We start from the raw sequence: 23,865 nt of genomic DNA, 5'->3' as shown, positions 1-23,865 counted from the left end.
TGTTGCTGGCTCTGCATCTGCTTCACAGAGCTTGGCAGTCTTGACTTGAGCAGAGCTTGAAGTTTTACCAAGTAATTCAACTGCAGTTTGGGTTTTTGCTCATTCTTATCCTGGATTCCTTTTGTTTCCTATCTCCACTCTCTGTTGATTTTTCTTCACAGGTCTGGCAGTCCATCAGATCATCACAATCACAGTGTCCCTCATCATGGTCATAGCTGCTCTGATAACAACTCTGGTCTTAAAAAATTGGTAAGAACCACTGGAAATCTGTTTGGCCTGAGTGTTGGTGCTGGTGCTGGAGTGTGTGGAGGGGTAGACGGGGGATGAGGAGGGAGGGACAGGTATAATGATTCCTTTGAATTGCAAAGAATTAAAAAAAAAATCAATAAATGCTCAGATATCATGGGAATGAGCCCCAGAGAATTGCAGAGAAATTAAAAATAAACTTTGTTTAGGCTGAGATTTTCAAAGAAGGGCCCTCAACTCTCTTTGAAGTCTGTCTTTTTATTTAGAACTTAGAATTTGGTATTATGCCCAACCTTGCACTATCCAGCCATGTTTGCAAGAATGGAAAACAAAACAGCTTGTGCCCACCATATGGGCACCTGAAAAAACACCCCCACCACTAATGTATCAGCTAAGCACTGTGGTGAGAGAAAGAGCGTTGGCACTCTATGACTACTGCTAGTCAATGCACTCACACCCCCAGAGTCATATGTCAAAATGCAGGTTACACAACTGCATCTCATTTTAAGGCCCCTAAATCTGGGAAGTTTGCATATTGCCAGAGCTAAGTGATTCAGCTTCACATCATAATACCCCTTGGACTTCACACTGGCAAAGTATGGTATTGCACACTCTTAGTTTAGGTGCTCAACAGTGGCATCTTCTGGCGAGGACAGAGTAATTTACTCTACTGCTCTGGGTTTCCCCACGAGGGTAATGCACCCTGCCCTGAATAGAATGACTTTATTGCTGAGTTACTGTCTGAACCTAAGCTATTCCTTTAAACACAAGACTGGCTCAGCATATAATTATATTTTCTGACCTTTTCTATGGCTCTAGGGACTGAATGCATCTTCTGAGCCTCTTGAATGCATCCAGTTTTACATTCACCATATCCCCTAGAGTGCCCATACACTCCTCTAGCCTAATTTGCTCTCATTTATTCCTCAACATCAGCTATGCATATAGTAAAATAGGTTAGTTCTTAGCTTCAGGCATTCCTGCCTTTACCTATTTTCCAAGAGAAATTGTCCTACTTTGAGGTCAGTTTTGCTGGATGTAATAATGCTATTGCACCCATGGGTAATCTGAAAAAATGCAGCGTAACTCTGCTTCTCTTCTACACAGTTCTCGTCTACTGTAGTTTTTTTCCTCCCAGCAACTATATTCTCTAATAGCTTCAAAGCTTATCTGTCATATACTGTAATTTCCCGCAGGTGATCCCAGTATTCTCCTCAGGTGATTGGGTAAAATAAGATATTGACACTAGAAATATATTGAAAAGTCTGATAATCAGGAATCCCCTTATTAAACTGGATTGAGAAGGCTCATCTTACGTCCTGTGTAGTTAGAATATACACACCTTCTCACCCAATTGGGTATTGTTAGAGTCTTACAAAAATGAAATGGTTGAAAATGTTTGTAACGTTCTTAGAGGAAGTGTTTTTGTCAGCCCTGTAGCAGAGATATATACTTCCACATGCCATTAAAATATGTATTACAAGGCAAGAATTTCTCAAATCACTAGTGATTTTGGATGCCTCTGTTTCTAGGGGTACGTCTACACTTACCGGAGGGTCCGGCAGCAGGCAATCGATGTTCTGGGATCGATTTATCGCGTCTGGTTTAGACACGATAAATCGATCCCAGATTGATCCCGGAAGTGCTCGCCGTCGACGCCGGTACTCCAGCTCGGCGAGAGGAGTACACGGCATCGACGGGGGAGCCTTCCTGCCGCGTCTGGACCTGCGGTAAGTTCGGACTAAGGTACTTCGAATTCAGCTACGTTATTAACGTAGCTGAATTTGCGTACCTTAGTCCGAAGTGGGGGGGTAGTGTGGACCAGGCCTAGGTGCCTAACGACTTCTTGGAGGGGATTGGTATTTCTTAGAGCTGGACAAATACTGCAAAACTTTCTGGGAGAATATTTACTCAAATTTATAAATGAGTTTGCTTTGGACATGCAGATGGCTCTCTTCTGTCCACTTTCTGCAATTCAATTTTCCTGGCATGGATGCTCACAGAAAGAAGATGTCAGAGTTTCATGTACCAGCATTTGCAGAAAGCTAATTTTAAATTCACAACAGAAGTGCTTATTAGACCTGGCCAACTTTTTTGGATTTCAAAATATAGATGAAAAAAATGATCAAAATTTCACATTTTGATGACAAAACTTGGAAAAAGGAGGAGAATCCATGAGATTTTTGCTCTCCCCCCTTTTTTCAACCAATTTAGCATCCGTTTAATTTTTAAAATATTATTCAAAATCTCATCAATATTTCAATGAAAAAAAAACCAGGAAAACATTCAACAAATATTTTTGCCATTTCCCCCCCTCTTTCCTGACAAACTAGACTGTTATACACTCATCAAAACAGAAAACTGAAACAATACTACATGATTTATGTGACCAATCTCAACTAATTAGCACAGGTCAAATAGCAAGACTTGGAGAGAACTGCTTGTGATCAGTCCAGTGTGGGGAAAAAATCTGCCAAAACAAAACATTGTTGGATAATTTCAAATAACAGATAAAATATCAGGAAATCTCACTCTGAGATATGCGCAAGAGCAAAACAGAGCCAAAATCCCTGTGGCATTGTGGTCTATTTATGCAGCTCTAATCTTTGTCAAATTGTATTTTGAGTCCTTGTATATACCAAGGAACCAAGGGAGGCAATGTGGTGGAGTAACAAGAGTGGTAGGCAGGGAGATAAGATGTGTAGATTGTGAACCCCTTCGCGCCACAGACTGACTGTGACTTTGGGCAAGTCATGTAACCACTCTGTGACTCAGTTGTCAGTTGTATGAAATGGGGTTAGTAGTTTACCCACTTTCTAAACCCTTTGAGATGAATGATTGCTCTATGCAGTGCAAAGTTTATATTATCTGTGTAAATTCGCAATATGGGAACTGCTTACCATCAGCAGGTGTCTATTTCAGTTTGAGAAATCAATGGAAACTGTACAGATCACCATTATGGGCATTATGGATGGACGTCTGGATGTACACAAGGGGCCAAACCAATCATTGGTGTAAGTGGGTGTAACTTTATTAACATCAGTGGGATTGCTCCTGCTTCTGCCAGCCGTGAATCTAGTTTAGAGAGTTATTGGATGGGATTTTCAAAAGCCTCTAACATACCTCGGTGTCTAATTCCCCTTGACTTTCAGTGGGACTTGATTGCCTAATTTCCTCAGGCACCTTTGAAATTTCCCACTTGATACTTATCGCTAGCATTTTCGAGCCAACATGGAAAAAGTCAGGATCTTAATAAATCCATATTTTACTAAATAAAAGTGGCCGGATTTACCGCAGTGCCGATGTGCCACTGAAGTCAATGCTCAATAGTTTTGCACATTAAGTCATTTCTATTCAGGATTGAGGCAACTAGCTTTAGCACCTAAGTCTGAAACTTTAGGCTTATTTAGAACAACATAAAAACAGCCAGACAGCATCAGACCGGGGTCCATATAGTCCAGTATTCTGGCTCCAGCAGTGGCCAGTAGCAGATGGTTTGGATGAATGCCCATAATGGACAATTATGGAATAAGGTTCTTATTCACCTGCATCAGCTAGCTTGTTTTCTTATGATCTGAAAGAAAAACAATATTCTATCAAGCGTAATATTCCCATTATCCATACAAATGCCTACACTCAAATTCTCTGTTGGTGTAAATCCATTGAAATGGAATTATGCCCCTAATTTAGCAAAGAATTTAGCCCCTAATCTTTTTCTGAATTCTACTAAGTTCTTCGCCTCTTTTGCAATGATGATATTTAAACCTTGGAAAGCCACGGTGGTTGCTATCGTAGGTATGGCATCACAAGTCTGAAAATGACCCCATGTCCTTTTAAAACTTCAGAACTATTTCTAACAATCCTGGGCTCTTTTGGAACTGGAAATACTAGAAATACAACTATTCTTGGCTGGACTAGGGTGTGGGAGAGATCAGGGATGAAATCCTGATCCCAATCAAGTCAATCTGAGCTTTACCATTGACTTCAGTGGGGCCAGAATTTCACTCCAGGAGTGAAAATACATGAGTGTTTCAACCACATCAGGCAGGATAGTTAAAAGGCTGGTGGTGAGAGAAGGTCCCTCCAATGATTGTGCCAATGAAAAATACTGACACTAGCATGTGGGAGGCTAATTTTTCAGTATTTCTAACTCAGCCCAAACCAAAGGGGCTGTAAGTCTCACAAGAAGCTTTTTCTTAGGGGATAGGGAAAACAACGGAGTTGAGCAAAGCACTCCAATGCTTATCCTGAAACTATAACTTTAGAGGTTAGCCTACCTCTAGATGTAAATATTCCTGATCAGTCTTAAGGATCCCCTCTCTCCCTTTTCTCTCTAGCCCTTCCTCCCATTATTGTTATTTGTAATAACAAATGGCTGTACATCTTTCTTTTCTTTATCTTCATGCACCTTCGGGTGCCTGGGCGTCCACCAGTTTCCACCATTTATTTTGATCTTGTGCTGGTCTGTTCAGGCTTCTGAGTATTGTGCTGATGGATTTGGCTTCTTTCTCTATTGTTCTGTGTAAAATTTCTCTAGGTCGCTATCTTTGAATTGTATGACCGTACATATGGTTCTCCAAATTGTCCAGGACATGTAATGTCTGTGTAGCAGGTGCCCTATTTTGTGCCTATATAGATCTTGAAATACAGTACGTTTCTAGAAGGAAGAATAACATCCCATGTCAAACTCATGAGCTGCAGTAGGTGGAAGGGGCTGAAGTATAGAATCTCCCCTGTAGACTAACACACCAATGAGTTGTCAGGCGTGATTACATGAGGCTTCAGAATCAATGACTGAACCATATCCGATGTATCGGTACATGTTCTCTGAGTCCCAGTGCTTCTCTCACAGACCAAGTTCCTGCCATTATTTGCCACAACAGCTTCAAGGACACAAAAGGGTTAAGTTGATTGTTCTTGTTTAAAATCTTTGTGCAAAGAAAGCTCTAACTTCCTGCAAATATGGCTGCACCACTTATCTCAGTAATTCTTCTGAGAATGAAAGGCTCACATTTAAAATTTAAATTTAAACATAAAAAATAAAATAAATAAAGGAAATTGATTGCTTGATTATGGCTGGTCTTTCCAAAGTGCTTGTGAATTATAATCTAATATTAAATTATGTATAATTAATGGTAGATAATGTAAGTTCCTCTCTCAAGGATACAGTTGGATTTTGGGTTGTGTTTTTTTTTCTTTTCTCTTTCTTTCTTTCTTTAAAAAAAATTTAACACCCAGTTGTGTGCAAAGTGGAAACACACGGCGGAACAGCCACCAACGCAAAATCAATCAGCAGGAAGAGAGTTGCCAGAACTTGACGGACTTCACCCCAGCCCGTGTGCCCAGTAACCTGGACATATTCACAGCCTACAATGAAACACTACAGTGCTCCCACGAGTGCGTCAGGACACCAATGCCAGTGTATACAGAGGAGATGTTACACTCGCCCGGTGATTATAAAACAACGTTCAATGGAAACAGGTAAGACAGACATTGAGCAGTCTCTTACTCGAAAGTCTCTCATGCACATTTACATTTAGAGGATTCAAATTTATTTGGGGTTAAAAAAAAATCTCCTTAAGCTATTACACTCAAGTTATTATTTTGATATGTAACAGAAATTCCAATTAATAATCAATATCGACAAAATCCAGTAGTGAAGGAAATTGACATCATTGGATTCCAGTGGTTCTTTAAGCCATGATGTGCATTCTCCTTCCCAGATTTAACGAGTCAGTTAGAAACATTGGCCAGCTATGGGTCTGGTTTGGTTAGCACCATCTACTATGTAGAACCGGGAATATCAAACTTCTCCGTCTTCAAAATGAGGACAAATGATTACTCATGGCCTATGTGACCCATAGCCATAGCCCATCTATTATGTTTAATGCCTGTAAAATGGCAATTTTAAGTACTGCTTTTGTCCTTGCAATGCCAGCTAGGCTCACCTGGAACACATCTCGTTAAGCTGTGCTGTTGTGTAGTACCACACATTTTTCAACTCCCCTCTCCCACTTCCAGCAAGGAAATTTACCTCAAATCTATCTTCCAGAATTTCTATGCTGCTTTTTTAAGTGGCATCTGGCAAGCTAGTCAGATTTAAGTGACAATGTGATTAATACAAGAATAGGCTGCATGAATCCATTTTGTCTGGTATGAAATAATGATACATGAATAAGGGGGAGTTGACAGAATATGGAATTAAAGATTTGAGCCATCCTTCTATATGTCTATTGTCTGTGTGGAAAGTGAGGCTGATTGGAGAACTTGGTAAGTTACCTTTACCCACAAAGAAACACTAAAAATGTTAGCCTTCTAGTAAAGGGTTAATTGCATGGGGTGCTGGGTATGTTGCTAGTTTTGTTTATGTTTTTTAGGAGGAGGATTTTCACTATTGATTGGTGCAGAGATTTTCCAGAATTGCTCCGCACAGTAAATGTATGTTTGCTGTCAAAGCTAGAAAACAATTTATTGGAAGTGAAAAAATAATAATTACCCCCCCCAAACCTTCTTCAAATGTATAACCATGTTGAACTCTAAGGGATATTTATTATAAAGTCCTTTATCCTAACTGCATGAAGAGCAGAAATCTAAAAGCAAACAATTATAATAAACATATTTTTAAATATCTTTGTGTGTGTGTGCGTGGAATTTTGCTAGCTGTCATATTCTGGGATTTCCTCCGATCTTGGGAGGCAGAGAATTGGCAAGGATTTTCAAACCATTTCATTGAGTGTATGTATATGTTAATTCTCACATGAACCCCAGCCACCAATGCTGGGGCACAAAGGGGGGAGATTTTTGTTCTGTTTTCCTGTCCTGTCTCTGCATGGTGCTGATCACTGTCAGTGTCTATTGTTTGCGCTGCTATTAATGCCGTCCATTGGTATATGAGCATTGGTTGGAAAGGGTTCATTGCTTTTTTGTCTTAAGGTAATGCTTTGTTGGAATATATTGGCCTCCACACTTTTCTCTGAAGCCTGGTTCAGTCTGAGCAGTCACATTATAAGTCACTAATAATGGCAAAGTCATATGTTCTCCCAGCAACAAACCAGCTGTCCCCCTTATGTACTGCATTTTTCCAGGTGACCAATCTCTATTTGTCATTGCAGTATCGGGACGACAATCATGCACTGCAGCTGGGAAAAACAGGAAAGTAGCTCAGGAGAAAAGGAGAGAGAAAAAAATACTTAAAAAACACGGAGTTACTGTGACTCATCTTTGGACTGTCTAAAACCCCCCAGATTTGCATCCTTAATTGGCTTAAGAGTTACCTTATTTCAATATTTTCCATTTCCACTGAAAACACATGGCATTAAATTTCATCTTCTTTGTACAACCCTCAATTGCAAAGGCCAATAAACCCATTCAAAGCATTATTTTAGAGAATTTTTTTCCTCTTAAAAAAAAAAAACAACGAAACGCTAATTTTGGCAGCAGGCCTGATGAGGCTTGCTTGTTGTGTGTTACGTACCAGCACGCGCAAGCCCATTTTTCTGCTCGCTGCAGACCCTCTTCTTCTGATCGGCATCTAATTCCTGTGGCCTTTGTGTCTGAGAAATGGTTTGAAATCTCCTGCTGACTGGCCGAAGTCTGTTTTACTTCCTGGGGGCAGGGCAGACGCCATGTGTCTATTTCCTGGTACGTACCACTCTTACACATTTTTTTTCCAACCACTCCACCTCACATAACTATGAACATTTCTGTGCATAGCGAGGTCTCCTTCACCATTGTATTCCCTGTGTGACGCTTACCAGCTAGCTGATTCTTTTTTTAAACATTTGACTTGACCTAGGTGTCCTGTGCAGGGGATGGTAAATGTCTTCTAAGATAAAAGGGGGACTTGGTACCAAAATGGCTTTTTCATTTGGTGAATTAGAGGCGGGCGTAAACTGGAACTCAAGACCCATTCATCCCTGGATTTCCTGGAGTGATGGCCTCTGACTCTTTAGAGGGCCAAACTAGCACACCCAGATGAGAGCACACTTAACCTTTTAGAAGTTCACCTCTGGATCCAGACTTTGAGTCCCATGTGGGAACATCTCTAGAACTGGTTTGCTTTCAGCAAATGTTGTGAACATCAGTGCTATTAAATGGCCTCCTTTTGTGATTAACTTTTTTGTTGCATGATGGAACTCCAGAGACTGCACGTGTTCTATGCATAGTCCGTCGATAACCTAGAGCTGAAATGGCTGGGATTCTGGAATAAGCGACCTTTTCATGCTTCCACTGCAACAGTAGCGACAAACCCTTTCTTTACCTTGCAGGAAACCATATCTGCCATCACTTATTCTGTCTGGGGAGTCTTCAGAGCTTGGGGACTGATACTCCCAAACTAGTATAAAAAACATTGTTTTGCAGATCTCTCCCTCTCTCTTTTGTTGTTGTTGTTTTTTTTTTAGCTTGTGCCATTTCCTCCTCCTTTTTTTTCTTGGGAAGGTGGCATTGCAGATAGCAGTGGGAGGAAAAGCAATTAGGATTAACTATGTGGCATTTTACTGTAGGGCAGCACTGCCAGTTTGAGCCATGCGCTCAGGCAAATTAATTGGTCAGTTCCAAATCCCTGCTGTAATGAATCACATATTCACTCTAAATGAAATTTCCAACCTTCCCTAACTGTGACTTACTCGAAATAACCTTTTTAGCATGATGCTCAGTTTTTGAACACAGAAATATAATTAGATTAGAATGGAAAGAGAATAAAAAGTTAATAGTCTCTGCTGTGGCTTGGTATGGTTTTGTCTGGGCAGGCAAGGTGAAATGTGCACCTAACTAAGTGCATTGATTAGGATGGGATATACCAGACAGCAAATATTTTATCAGGATTCGCATCAGAGTCTTTCTTCTTTGTCTGCAATGCTATAATTATCATGCTGATTAAAGCTGCAAATGACACTCCTTTTGTAGTTGAAAATGAACATGGCAACCAAGAACCTGGTTTATGGCTGGAGGAGTTTCATTTTTGTTGTGGTAAAATCTCTGTACCAATCAGAGCCAGACGGATGCAGGGCTTTTCCATTACATTAGAAAGATAATATGATAAACACACTACACCTTGTAAGCTATCACACCCCCCCTGACATGACTGGGACTCAGGTCAGTAATGGATAAAAGTTCTTTCCCCACATGTACAGAAATTCCTTTCCAGGGGTGCAGGAGGTAAATGTCAACAGGCCGCTTCGTTAATGAGGTGGATGTGAGTCTAATTATAAAGCTCCGAATCCCAGGATGCATCGATGCCCCAAGCACCTTATTTTCCAAAGCATGCTGCAGAATATTTCTGGAGGTGCACAGAGAGCTCTGGGGACTGCAGATGGATTAACCAGGATGGGTTTGACCTCTAGGTCAATTTTGCTGTGTTTAATACTCAAAGCAAGGATGGTTTAGTTCCATGTCCCTTTTTATCCAACCCTCCAAATTCAATGGGGATAGCAAGAGTCTACAGGTCTGGACTCTGCCTTTTTTAAAAAAACATTTCAATAGTGTCGTGACGATTTAATCCCACACAACATGTAGGCTAGAGACCCTTCTAGGCTACTCTAGGGGCTACTCACAGACATAAGGTTCTGCAGGATCGGGACCTTAGCTGGACCAAACTGAATACTTTAAGGTTCACATGTCACTACCTAAGACAAAGTGTCCTTAGAACAAGGATTGGCTACATTGGCTATATTTGATTGGCTAACTTGGGAATTGTTACTTGTCATTCTACTGCGCTGTCACTGGACTGACCCTTCAAAATGCAATGAGAAATGGTGAGCTTGAGACTGGTTCCCAGCTCCTATTTCTAGGACCATGTGTGGTGTAAAATGTATTTAGAAGTTCTTGCTGACTTCAGTCTGCAGCCATCTGCTGCAGGTGTGAATATCTTCTTGGCTGGATTTGATAGTACCAGCAAAGCAGCCTGAAGCTGAGTAAGTCGACTTTAACCAGCTGCATCTCAGGAGAGTCGGAAAGACTTGCTAGAGAGAGCAAAACCACTTACATACAGGGGTTGGATCCTGCATTCCTTTTCCCAGAGCATTTAAACCTCTTTCACTGAGAGTTTGGGGTGTGTAAGAAATGCAGGATTGGACTGGCTGTAGCATGACCCAGGCCACTCACAGGGCATTGTTCAACATCCAGTGGTGAAAGTCTCCCTAAATCGTAGTTTCGTTTATGGAATAATATAAATTATATCAGACTGAACATGTCTAGTACCTTTCCTCAGAGGAGCTCAAAGCATTTTACAAGTGTTAATTAATTACACCTCACAGCACTCTTGATTAGTAGTTATTATCCCAATTCACAGATTTGGAAACTGAGGCACAGAGAGGGTATGTGGCTAGAGAGGGAAATGGTGAAGAGCCAAGACGAGAACACATGGGTGTGTCTGCACAGAGCTTTTGTAAATTAACTGAAATCAGGTGAAACCACTAGTTCCGACTGAAAGTTAAAAGCAGCTGCTGAATACTAAAAAGACCACCAGCGGTGAAAAATTTGTGAGCAACTCAGAGGCTAAAATATATTCTCCTTAAACATTAGCTGAATATGAATAAGTTAGGACAATGAATAGTAATTGTGATCTGCTCACAGGGGATTTGCAAACCAGAAAGTTTGAAATTTGATGAATAGTTCATCCAGTTCCAATTACAAACCTGGAACGCAGGCCAAGTTTGTGACCTTCTGAGGTTTGCTAATTTAGGAGGAATTTCTGGGGACCCTGGAACAGACTACAATTTCCAGTGGACATCTTGAAAATGACAGAGATTTTACATGGGTTTGACCTGGAACCAGACAAAACTTGGCTGATTTGGCTGAATTTCATTTTGATTCTTGGCCTTTGTTCAAAACTGAAATTCAGAGTATCTCAGAGATAGAAACTGAATGGTATTGCACAAACTCCTGTGAATCAAAATTTGGTGTTTCACCTGGTTCCTGTCCTGAATTCTGGCTTCCTGCTGTGTTTGACTAAACAACATGGAATGAGATCATATACAATTCTGTAAGGCACATCAATTGCTGACCTAGTTTGCACACAGGGGCCCTTCAGAATGCAATATAAATATTACATACAGATTACAGTGCATTAATTAAATAGCATTTGTACAGAGTTATGTAAGTGATAAGCATTATTATTATATAAATGACTATTTGGGATTCTAAAATGCTAGCAGTATCGTAGGGCTGAATTTGTCCCAGCTTTCACACAGAGTAGGTAGAAGTCACAGCACTTTACCGTAATTCTCTGCTTTGAAAACTGCAGCCTGCTGCTGTGATGCCCTCATTCTGCCTAACAACAGCACATTTTTGTATTAATATTAACAGATAATGAGTCATCATAAAATATCCAGGCTTGTCTTATGAAGAATAATAGCATTGCATATACAGACCTGTTACATGAGATTAAGTATTCTAAAGAATCCAGTTAATTAAGACTTCAGTGCTTTCCATGGGTGAAAGCTGATATTTCTGTAGTCCCCTTCCAGCAAGAGAATTGAACAGATTGCATTAAAAAACATCAAACAAATTACAGACTACCTGTTTTTTCTGGTTACAGATAAAAAAATGAGGAAGGTGCAAAGGGTAAATTGGGCTCCCAACTCCTTAAGAACAAGTTCTTGATAGTCTTTGACTTTCTCTTTTAGGAGATATTTTGCACTTGGGCAACCAGGGCACAGAGAGAACATAGACCAGAACAAATGTACTGTGCCAGCAACGTGCTGTTTGGCTCCAGTCCTGCAAGGAGCAGAGCCCTCAGGCTGTGCTGAACAGAACAGCATGGCTCATGTGCTTAAAGTTAAACCTATGCTTAAATGCTTTGCTGGATCGTGGCCAGCTGTCCAGCACCTTGCATGCTGAAACCCTTATTGACCAAGGACATCTACCAGTAGCTTGTGGTCTTAAACTAAAGAACAAGCGAGCTTAAATTAGAAGCGTTTAAAAAAACAACCAGAGAATCATCTTCTTCTAAGAGTAATAACACTTTCAGAGTCCCCCGGAAAGGTCATTGAGAAACCATCGGGAAGTCATCTCCACTGCATGACAAATCAGTTCCTAACACTCAGGTAGAGATCTAAGTCAGTTCTACACCAGAAGCTTTTGTCAGTGCAGCACTATCAGTGATTTGTGGTGACATTTTGATACCAGCAATAGCCCTAGTATAAACACAGTTATACCAGCATAAAATTGCTTTTGCTGGTATAGATTATTTTGCTCAGGGCACCGGTATAAATTATGCCAGCAAAAGCAGTAGGTTAGACACAGTTATACCAGTGTAAAAACATAAGGATAGCCATACTGGGTCAGACCAATGGTCCATGTGGCCCACTATCCTGTCTTCTGACAGTGGCTGTGCCCAGATACTTCAGAGGGAATGAACAGAACAGGGCAATTTACTGAGTGACCCACCCCCTGTCATCCAGTCCCAGCTTCTGGCACTCAGACGTTTAGGGACACCCAGAGCATGGGGTTGTGTCATTGACTGTCTTGGCTAATTGACATTGATGGACCTGTCCTCCATGAACTTATCTCATTCTTATTTGAACCAGTTATACTTTTGGCCTTCACAACATCCCCTGGCAACAAGTTCCACAGGTTGTCTGTGCATTGTGTGAAGAAGTATTTCCCTGTTTGTTTTAAAGCTACTGCCTATTAATTTCATTGGGTGACGCCTGGTTCTTATATTATGTGAAGGGGTAAATAACACTTCCCTATTCACTTTCTCCACACCATTCAGAATTTTATAGACCTCTATCATATCCCCCTTTAGTTGTCTCTTTTCTAAACCGAACAGTCCCAGTTTTTTTAATCTCTCCTCATATGAAAGCTGTTCCATCCACCCAATCATTTTTGTTGCCCTTCTCTGTACTTTTTCCAATTCTAATATATCTTTTTTGGTAGGGGGTGACCAGAAGTGCATGCGGTATTCAAGGTGTGCATTTGAATGATGTCAGTATGATATTAGCATTAGAGGAAAGCGGTGAATATCATCTCTCTCCTGATAGAAACAAAGAAAAGGAAAGCAAACAAGTATCTTAATCCTCAGTAAATACTTAAGGTAAATATAGAGGGCCACATTTTTGCCCTCGGTTATAACTGTCATGGGTTTGCCCAGTTGTAACAGAGGGCAGAAATTGTAGTGTAGTGTGTGTTTAGCATGGGGTGCCTGTTTCATAAAGGCCTGTGATGGGACACTAGATAGGGTGGGATCTGAGTTATTACAGATAATTCTTTCCTGGGTGTCTGGCTGGTGAGCCTTGCCCACATGCTCAGGGTTTAGTTGATCGCCATATTTGGGGTCGGGAAGGAATTTTCCTCCAGGGCAGATTGGCAGAGGCCCTGGGGGGTTTTCACCTTCCCCTGCAACATGGGGCACAGGTCACTTGCTGGAGGATTCTCTGCACCTTGAAGTCTTTAAACCACAAGTTGAGGACTTCAGTAGCTCAGACATAGGTCAGGGGTTTGTTACAGGAGTGGGTGGGTGAGATTCTGTGGCCTGTGTTGTGCAGGAGGTCAGACTAGAAGATCATAATGGTCCCTTCTGATCATAATGGTCCCCGTAAAGTCTGTGAGTCAAAGAAAGGACTAGTCTTGCAGTGAAGGTACTAGACTGGCCTCCCAGAAACGTGGGTTCAAGTCCCAGCCCTATCACAGGTGCCTAGTGTGATCTTACAGAAGTCTCTGTTTGCCTCAGTTCTCCCTTATTAAATGGTCGTGATGATGATACGTCCTTTGTCTAGCTTGCCTATTTAGGATGTAAGCTCTATGGAGGGTAGGGATTGTCTCTTACAATGATTTTGTTTAGCATCCAGCACAATGCTCAGACCTCTACATGCTACAATAATTAATAAGAAGGAAGGTGTTTGAGGACTTGTTCCTCTCCATTCACCTTAGTCAGAGTAATCATTACGGAGGAAAGACCCTTTTGATTTAATAAGATACTTATCTAAAAGACAATAATTATCAATTAATTGTGAAGATTTAATTAATGTTTAATAACTAAATGAGATATATATCTCTTACATGGCAGTTAAGCCTCTATAAATATATTTTAATTATGATGTAGTATTTATTTAACATACAATCTTGTCTTCTTAAATCTAAATTAAATGCATATTTGAAGCATTTAAAGTGTTATGAAAATTTCACTCACTCACGCACACACACATGCACTCATTACATGTCATGTTTGCACACATATGCACTCTCAATTACATGCAAAAATTACATATGCACATGCCCCAGAGACCATACGAAGAGGTGTGCATACATCATGTCTACACATACACATACATAGGTAGTCACCTCATGCATGGAAAACCCACCACTAAGCACAAATCATATATTCACACATAGACATAAATAACAGCCCACACATATATGTGCATATATGCAAAAACACACATGCATACCGTATATATGCAGCACATACATGCACATCCAAACACTAACATGCTCATTATTAGAAGCAACAATTTCCATATAGAAGATTTAAAGAATATTATGTTGTGAACGAGCTTTAAGAAAAGGACAAATAAACAGCTAAAGAGAAATTTCAGTGGGATCTCTATTGTTTGTGTTTAACCAATTTTCTATGGATTCCTTTAGGGCATTTAAACTTTAGAAAATCGTGTTAATGCTCATATTCTTCTTCGCATCTGCCAAGCCACTCAATATGCTGCTTAGTCTGAATGTGAAAGGGTCTAGAATTCAAGGATGATCAGAAATAAATTATATTTTGGAAAACATATTTACGAGATAAAAGTGTAAAAATAAGAGCAGCTAAGCTGCTGAGTCATTCCCACTGTTCTCGAGAAGCATCTCTACCAACACATCTTTCCTCCAAAACACACTCAAGTTTTAGGTGAGCCGTACAAATCTGAAGCTTTTCAAGAGATGTTTAAGTAGATACGCCAATCTGAAATGCTTATTTAAAAACAATGATTGTGCTATATCAGTCTCATAACAGAAATATGCAATACTGCTGCTAGTGATGTGTGACCATTAACAAGGTTTGAAGATCCAGGAATTTGCTGGGTAGAACAGTCTGGGTACATGCCAAGCCACAGAGGACCTAGTTATGGGTCCCTGGTTCTAGATTCAGTTTTGCCCCTGTACACGGTACCCTCAAAAGTAGATGGCTATGGCCCCCTAAGTCGTTGTTCATCAATTGAGTACAGTTGGTGCAGTAGCATTTTGCCCACATTCCCTCTAACCTGGCCCCTCATGCCAGGGATTGCAGAGTTAAGTGAGATAGGAGCTGCCCGGGAGATTCAGCTGCTTTCAAGATCCTTTGGACCAGAAGAGAAGTGCAAAAGGGCCGGCTTGCCGTTGAGAGGCTGGCCCCAAAGTCTGGGGGTATTTTAAGAACATTATCCAAAATATCCCAACTTCTTGGTTTTGTAAAGTTGGGTTGGAAAGCACATGGCAATATGCATCCCTATTGAGACCTTCCAGTGTTTACTGCTTCTGGTGTGACTAGCAAAACCACCAGAAAAGATTTTCTTAAGGTATTTTAATAGTCATGTAATTGCTGCTGCATGGTGGCTCTCTGTCAAACATCAGGGCTTCGGGTCCCTCATTTTGGTAAATGGCTCCAGGCTCCCCAGGCTCCAGGAAAGCAGCAGAATTTGCTAGCTACTGGCCGGCAGGCTTAGCCTATCCATTTACATCAAGCTGACTGTGTGGTTGTGTATTTACAATATGGATTTTTCTGCTCAGCAAGCTCAACTAAATGAGAAGCACCTGGTGCTCTTCCTCATGTTACCCTGCAACCCTTCCTCATAACTGTGGGCTTTTGTAGCTTTCCAGCCAACCGGTAAGATATTAATGGACTCAGTTTACTCATACAGTAATGAGTCTAGCAGCCAGGTTACTTTGTCCTTCCCAGGAGGAGTCTAGTATGAACGAAACTGGAAAGTGAGTTAATACTCTGCAGTGTATACAGAGAAAAGCTACCGCAGGCAAACAAATGAAGTGGCATACATTTTGGATGCAACAGTTTTAACGGACACAGGAGCCCAGCATGTCATTTCTGTGTGATGTTTAGTGATTCATTTTGTAGTAAGACTAAATGTCCCAGTCTGGGTGATAGAATCTATCCCTAACATCATTCTTTGACTATGAACTATTACCATTGGGACACTTACCAAATACCATTTTCATTTATATCCATAAATCTTATTGTGGTACTAAGTTTCATGAAAGATGGAAGCATCCAGTGTCTTAAGAGGATAAATATTAATAATGATGGTTTTAATGTAGGGAAAAGAAACTAGCCAAGTATTCATGAAAACATGCGTGACTGAGACATTACCAAAAAAACCCCAAATATATTCTGGCTAAATTTACCCGTTATAATTTAATCTTTATTTTCTTTTCATCCTTAACAGGATTCCATTGGTGAACCTGTAAAAAAAAAAAGGGTTACCTATACCTACCATTTCTGTTTACCAGTAGGAGACTCAAACAGCAGCACTCTATGTGCCAAATATATTTTTATAAAAATGAACACACCTGTAGGAAACTGCATTTTCAAAGCGCGCATTTATGGGAGAAGAGAAAAAAATGTGCAAGCAAAGAAGCCTATGAAGAAAGAGGAACTTAAGACGAAATAAAGAAAAGGACTGAACATCTGGAGTTTGGGATATGGACTGTGATTCTGAACCTGTGCCAATAATACCATTATGTGCCATGTACTGATCTGAAAGACTTCACAAGAAGCTGAAGCTAAGTGAATTACACATAGAAATATTAGAGAAAATCGGGGTGGGGAATCTCTTCTGATAGAGTCAGTATTTCTGGTTAATATACATATATACATATAGATATAAATATATATAGATACAAACACACACACACAAACACAAACACTTTTTGTACTGTAGCAATTTTTGAAAATCTTAAATATTCATTTTTAAAAAATTGTGTCATGGGTTACAAATCTGATTTCTTTAACATTCTTAGTGTGAACTAAATAAACTGATGTTTTCTACTTTGGCAGCTTGCCTTTAAAACATATATATATATACACACACACACACACACACATTATATATATATATATTTGAAATAAATTTCCACTAGGGAACAAATTATTTGCCAGGCCCAATAAACCATTGCTCATAGAGGATTCCCTGAGAAGGTACTGAAACTCTGTTAAAGTGACAGTTCTCCTATCCGTTGTAGAGTTGCCAGAGTGCTAGCAAGACCCAGAAGGGATTACGTTAGACCTAAAGAAGAAACATATGGCAATGGTCATTTATATAATCAGTTGGTTCTGACAGTTCTCAAAAGAAAGAGAATGGTTAACAGTATTTGGGGCTGTTTTGAAACAAAAGCAGAACTGAGGTGTGTTTTGAATACAGTTAAAATATAGATGCCTCTGGGTCAAATTCACAAAGTACATTCCAGTTATTGTGAAATTTAAAAAAAATCCCCAAATTTAAACCACACAGGCAAGTAATCTGTAGAAGAGCCCATGAGCACGGCCCTTCAGATACTTTCAGATCTTAGCCCAGGATTCAAGTAACAGCACTGCTGTGAAATAGCAAGGAGCTAGAAGAGCATTCTGTGTTTGGAGGGTAAATTTAAAACCAGACTTCATTCCAAATGGCCCCGGCTGATTCTATTGAAGTGGCGTGGCTTCTGCTCCATGTAAACCATTGTGCCCTGGCCAAGATTATCAAAAATTACCCCATCCTATTTTCTTTGTGGTAAAATCAACAAATTCCCCCCTTCCATTCCTCAACCCCAGTCACTAGACATTGCATCTGTAAAGTCACCAAAGTGATCCGCTCTCCATAGCACTTTCTAGTTTATGGTAAAACATATGAGGCTGAGAAGATACACTGGACTGGACTGCTGCAGAGTACTTCCCAAAACAGGCGGGCAAATATTCAGGCTGATTTTTAAATACATTCACTGTGGCTGTGGCTCTGGGCATGCCTCTTCGGTGTTTGCTTCCTGTGAGCTTGCGACTGATGGTGTTTTGTTGCCATAAAGTGAATTTCTAAGTCAGACATGAGTGCTCTTGGAGACTGAATTTCAGATTTCTGTGTGTGATTATTCATGCCAGAAAAGCCTGCCCTCTCATCCTATCAGAGAAGAAAAACAATTCTGTGTGACTCCTTCAGCCAATAACAACTAACCAACATTGGACCTGATCTAAAGCCCATTGAAGTCAGTGGTGTCCTTCTATTGACTTCCTTGGGCTTAGATTATGTCTGTAGCATGAATAGCAAATGCTGATAAAGAACTACACAGCCAGTAAAAAAGACCTCAAATTATTTTGTATAATGAATAAAACTGAATGAATGTATCAGTCTGCTCACAGAGATTCCGCCAGCAGAAAAGGTGAAGGCAAATTTCTTCCGATAAATTATGCTTTTGTTTAATCAGCTCCAGTCTCTTACTTTCTAATAATGTATCACATGATCCTTTCAGTGTCCATTCTCGGGATATTCTTTTTTGCTAAGGGTAATAAACTATTTTGAACATGTTGACCTATGCACTAAAATTTGCTGTTTGAACCTTTGCAGTAGGATTGGGGTTTTGATAATTGGCAGTAGTGCAGCGGGCGGGGACATGCTGGATAGCTAGATCAAACCCAAAGTTAAGTTTGGCTGTCATCTTTAAATACGAGGTGTGGGAACAGCTCCACCCCACTTACAGCCGCTGATATCTATCCAGGGACTGCTTCTACAGATTGACAGGTGTCCCGGTGTGTGCACACCTTGACAAATAACTGGCGACTCTTCAAGATAGACTTTAGAAAACAGTTTTCAGAGGCTCCTCCTATCCTTAAAATCTGCCCCCCTCCCATGCCTGAAAGAGGGCATCCCCCATTTCACAAATTGCTTCTCAAATTCCCAAGGCTTGTAGCTAATTTTTTTAGATAGTGGCATCTGAATCATTTTAGCTGAAGCATCCACCACAAATAGTTAATATGACCTGACATGTCTAAAATACCAAACTCTGCTCTAGTGATTCTGATGTAAACCTGGAGTAACCAATGAAATAAAGGTCAGTGGAGTTACTCTACATCAAGGTAACTGAGAGCAGCTTTTTTAACCCAAAGCCCCAAAGTCCCCTTTCTAAACTGCTCTCTCAACATTGGGATTATCCAGAGCTACATCTATATTTATACATTAGGTACTAGACTCAATTTCTGTATTACGTTCAACATTTAATTATTTTAGAAGAGAGTGAAAACACTCCTCATTAGATCTAGGCGATGGTGCACATTGCACCTGTGAAACATTATAACTCATGCAATCGCTTGTCTTTCTATATTACTTTCTATCCATTTTTAATGCACCCTGTGTTTTTCTAATCTGCTGCTGAGCTCTGGGAGGAAATCTTCCTTGCCCTGCTCCACCAGAACATTTATGGACCTGACTCAAAGCCCTTTGAAGACATTGGAAAGACTCCCAGTGACTCTGATGGACTTTGATTCGTGCCCTACATTCTTTTTCTCAGAAGACCCAGCCACTCTAGAGCCACTCTGGTGATATCTATGAAAAGTATAATAGAATTTTGTCAATGTGCATGATGTTATATTTTTCCATGTTAAATTTTATCTGCCATTGTGCTGCTCAACATTTAATTGTCTACATCCAGCTTAAGTTTCTCACTGTCCTTCACAGGTTTTATAAAACAATTAATCAGCAAACTTCATCAACTCGGCATCCATTTTCCCTATGAATATTAACCCCCAAAGTAACCTATTACTAACCTCTCTCCACTGTGTGCTGCAGCTATACATTAGCATTATGTTTCATAGAGCACCTAATCAGTTTTTATTCCATGACAAAAAACTTTTCTCCTGATACTTTGGTCATTTATTGCCTGAGGGCCAAATTCTGATCCTCTTAAGTTGAATAAACACCACTTGACTCCAATGAGACTACTCACAGTCAGGCACTGTTCAGTATGAGTTAGGGGATCAGAAGTTTTCCCCTTAATAATATTTTACGGGTGACTTCAGCAAAATCTTTCAGAAAATACAAGTAAATTGTGCTCCTGTGTGACATTATCTGCTAACTATTTCAAACAACTCCAAGGCTAGACAGACATGTTAGATTACATATACTTCCCCAAGTACTCTGCTTTTGTGATTAGTTAGACTCTTCTATTGTAGCAGGGTGAAGTTTGCTGATCTGTAATTCCAGGATCTCCCAGGGCTACTTTTTAAAGAACTTCACCCCTGAGCACCACTGAAGTCCCATGTATAGCCAATTAAGCAGGATTTAAGTGGTACACAGTCCTTGTTTCCTGTTCTCTATACAGGGGAGAATTTCACATCAAAGGACACATCAAATTCAACAAATTTCCCTTGGAAATATAATGTACGTGTATTCAGGGCTTTGCGTCCACCTCTCCAAAACATTACTGCCACCGGGGCAGATCCTGTCTGACCTTTCTCCAGTCACCAGTGGAGTGTTACCCATGGCCACATAACAGCCTGACGTCTACCTCCTACTAGGGTACGTCTACACTACCCGCCGGATCGGCGGGTAGCGATCGATCTATCAGGGATCGATTTATCGCGTGTAGTGTAGACGCGATAAATCGATCTCCGATCGCTCTCCCGTCGACTGCTGAACTCCAGCTCGGTGAGAGGTGCAAAGTAAGTAATTTTAATTCGATCTAAGATACATCGACTTCAGCTACGCTATTCTCGTAGCTGAAGTTGCGTATCTTAGATCGATCCCCCCCCCCCCAGTGTAGACCAGCCCCTACATTCAAATTCACTGAGGTGCTATGCTCATCCAGTGTGACATCCCAGACATAATGATGCAAGCACTACATTCACGGAGGAGAGGCTGTGAACACACTAGATTGCTTTAGTAGTGCAGAAAGCTTAATTAATAAGCATAACTGACTACCCTGTTTTGATTAATAATTCTACTAATCAGCATTATTATTTCTATATATATATACGGGCCTCATTCTCCTCTAGCTCACACTGGTGTAAATCAGGAGTGACTCCATTGGTGTCAGTGGAGTTACACCAGTAAAGCACCTTTAAGTGAGATGAGACTGAGACCCCCCAGCATCCACGCCTCAGAGTCCTACCCGAGTCTGTCAGCATATCACAACTTCCATACAACGAGGGTTAAGCAGTCCTTAGCACCACCTAGTGCACTCAACAGACTGTAGAGGCACTGATCACAATTAGCGATATACCTAATAAGCAACTCTTTTTTTTAAGCAAGCAGTTAAACCAAAACTTGCACGATTAATGTGATTTTGGGGTGATTACTTTGGTGCAATCTGTTGATTCAGTATATGGGGGCTTTTGTATTTTACCAGTGTAAACAGTGCAGCCCTCAAAAACTATCAAAACTCGCCAGCACAGAGTATATGAATTTTCCTTCTTTGTTTTACTTATATAGCGTTGACCCTCTTTCAACTATGAAGACTGTGTTTTGTACCTTTACCCATTGATCTTCTATTTATTTGTATCTGTTGGCTGCACTGAGTAGTACTTGTGGGTATTCCAATGTAATCCTAATGGCAGTTTGACATCATAAAATATATTTCAAATCCCTTATTCCAAAATGTTTGAAGCATTGTTATGTATTTTTACATCTATGGCGTTAGTCTGAACTAGACTGCAGGAATAGACTATAGTAGGGAATGGAGTGAACTTTGTATCCCATGTGGGGTAAGCAGGAGGGGCCCAAACTCCCATGGGATAAGCATCCACTAGAGAGAATACCTCGGACCTCAGGAGACTCAAGTACGATTTCAGAAGCCTTCCATACAGTCTGCAAAGGGACAGATTTGGTCACTGTGAGACCAGACAGTGGCAAAACAGAAAATAAAACAACATGCACAAACTTCCCTTATTTGTAAGGACCAACAGCACTTGCACTTTATCAAAAAAATATTCACATCCCTATGCATGCTAAACAAACCAATAAAGGGACCAGCCAGCAGACCCACTGGCAGGAGACATAGAATTCAAAACTGCAAATACAATGGTTCACCGTGCAGAATTCTAATGTCCTGGCCTTTTATATGTTCAACTAAAAAACAACAAATTAGGTTTAATTCATTCCTTGTATCTAATGGAAGCCAAAAAAAAAAAAAAAGTAGAATTATATGGCTGTGTGAAATAGATGCTTACCAATTCTTTTTCTGTTACTTTAGAGAGAACAGGTTCCCCCACACTCTGTATCTGATGATAGGAGTCAGCAGGTACATTCTTCTGTTTAGATTTACGTTATGCCTTCAGCCAGATTTCTCCATGGGAATCTTACAACAGCAGCATGCCATCATCTTTCAATGCATCCCCTTTCTGGTGAGCACGTAGGCCACATCCAGGGCTGGTGGTAAATGGCATAGTTCCATTGACTTCAGCTGTCACTAGCGGAACATCTGGCCCCAAATCCTTTAGCGATGAAGAGCCAAATGCTTATGCTATAGAATTACTTTCCTCATGCCTGTAGTTCCACTGAGTTCAATGGGACTTACTCCTGTGAGAAAACATCGGGTGGATGTTTATAGGATCAGGCCTAAGTAAGTATTTTGTATTGCAATCAGAACCAAATCCCTTTTCCATAGGGTGGTGTGATATCCTGTACATCAAAATAGAGCACGAAGATCCTGGACATTTTAGTTTTATTTACATTTACTTGGGGCAATAGCTTTTTCCACTCACGGGCAACCAATGTCAGAGCAAGTCTCCTGTAAATATGCCTTATATTTCAAGGGAGATATGCTTTGCATCAATGCCACGCTATGGAATATGGGGTATATATTTATTGTGAATAGACTTATAGACACTAAATGTCAATAAGCAACCATATATAATACTAAGACTAGAGTTCCATCAAAGGGTTCTGCTGACACTCAAAACAGAAAGGATGGGCTGCTTTTCAGCAGAACTCCATGACAGAGTTCTGTTGCTGCATATGTGGGATATATAATATATATATGCAAACTTTAGAATGTTTCTTTCTGGAATTGTTTTCTGTTTACGTTCCTGGGCCTGATTCTGCTAGGTTCTAAGCACTTACTAGACCCAGTTCGGAAAACTCCTTTTTCAAGTGAATAGAGCTGATTTCAGTGGGATTGGAGAGAGCTCAGCACCTGGTGGGAGCAGGGCCCATGTTTCCAGAAAGTCATAACAAAGTACTACCAATGTGATGTCACAACAGAATGTATAGATGGACAAGAGGTTTAGAGAGGCAGCACTGCCTAGCTCAATGAGCACAGGGTTGGGAGTCAAAAACTCCTGTCCTAATCTCAGCTCTGCCAGAGACTTACTGAGGGATTTGGGACAATTCAGTTAAACTCTCTCTCTGCCTCTTTTCCTTCACCTGTAATATGGGGGATAACAACGCTTCCCAAATCTACCTGGCAGGGGTGTTGTGAGCATTAATTATCTGCTGTCTGTATTCTGTTTTGAACATGTTCAGCACAATGTAAGTGCTAAGTATTATTATGTCCAATCAGTAGCACTGCACTAGGGAATGCCATGTTGTCTGCTGGTCTGCAGGCATTCTCAGAGACCATGGCAACATTACAGATAAGACACCCATGGATTGCAGTGATATCCAGATATGTGTACAACACAAGATACAGGTTGTAAGCCAGAAGTATGTGTATTTCATTACATCATATACC

At 40.5% G+C, this 23,865-nt stretch overlaps 1 protein-coding gene across 2 annotated transcripts in view; it reads left to right on the top strand.

Moving 5' to 3' along the window:
* The window catches only part of AJAP1 (adherens junctions associated protein 1), a 107,571-nt gene extending 90,310 nt beyond the window's left edge, over nucleotides 1-17,261 (top strand). Inside the window, exons 3-6 of one of the 2 annotated variants that reach the window (XM_024207885.3) lie at nucleotides 162-249; nucleotides 5,485-5,727; nucleotides 7,756-7,887; nucleotides 16,620-17,261. In XM_024207885.3, coding sequence (XP_024063653.2) covers nucleotides 162-249; nucleotides 5,485-5,727; nucleotides 7,756-7,828 — 404 coding nt within the window. In that variant the 3' untranslated portion in view covers nucleotides 7,829-7,887; nucleotides 16,620-17,261. The remainder of the gene's footprint in view (nucleotides 1-161; nucleotides 250-5,484; nucleotides 5,728-7,755; nucleotides 7,888-16,619) is intronic. The other variant, XM_024207886.3, reaches the window with a different exon arrangement.
* The last annotated feature ends 6,604 nt before the right edge of the window (nucleotides 17,262-23,865 follow it).

Source organism: Terrapene carolina, unplaced genomic scaffold, assembly GCF_002925995.2.
Source record: "Terrapene carolina triunguis isolate 2854851 unplaced genomic scaffold, T_m_triunguis-2.0 Scaffold714, whole genome shotgun sequence".
Taxonomy (NCBI): domain Eukaryota; kingdom Metazoa; phylum Chordata; order Testudines; family Emydidae; genus Terrapene; species Terrapene triunguis.
The sequence above is the reverse complement of the archived record's forward strand: the minus strand, read 5'-3'. Positions and strand labels throughout refer to the sequence as shown.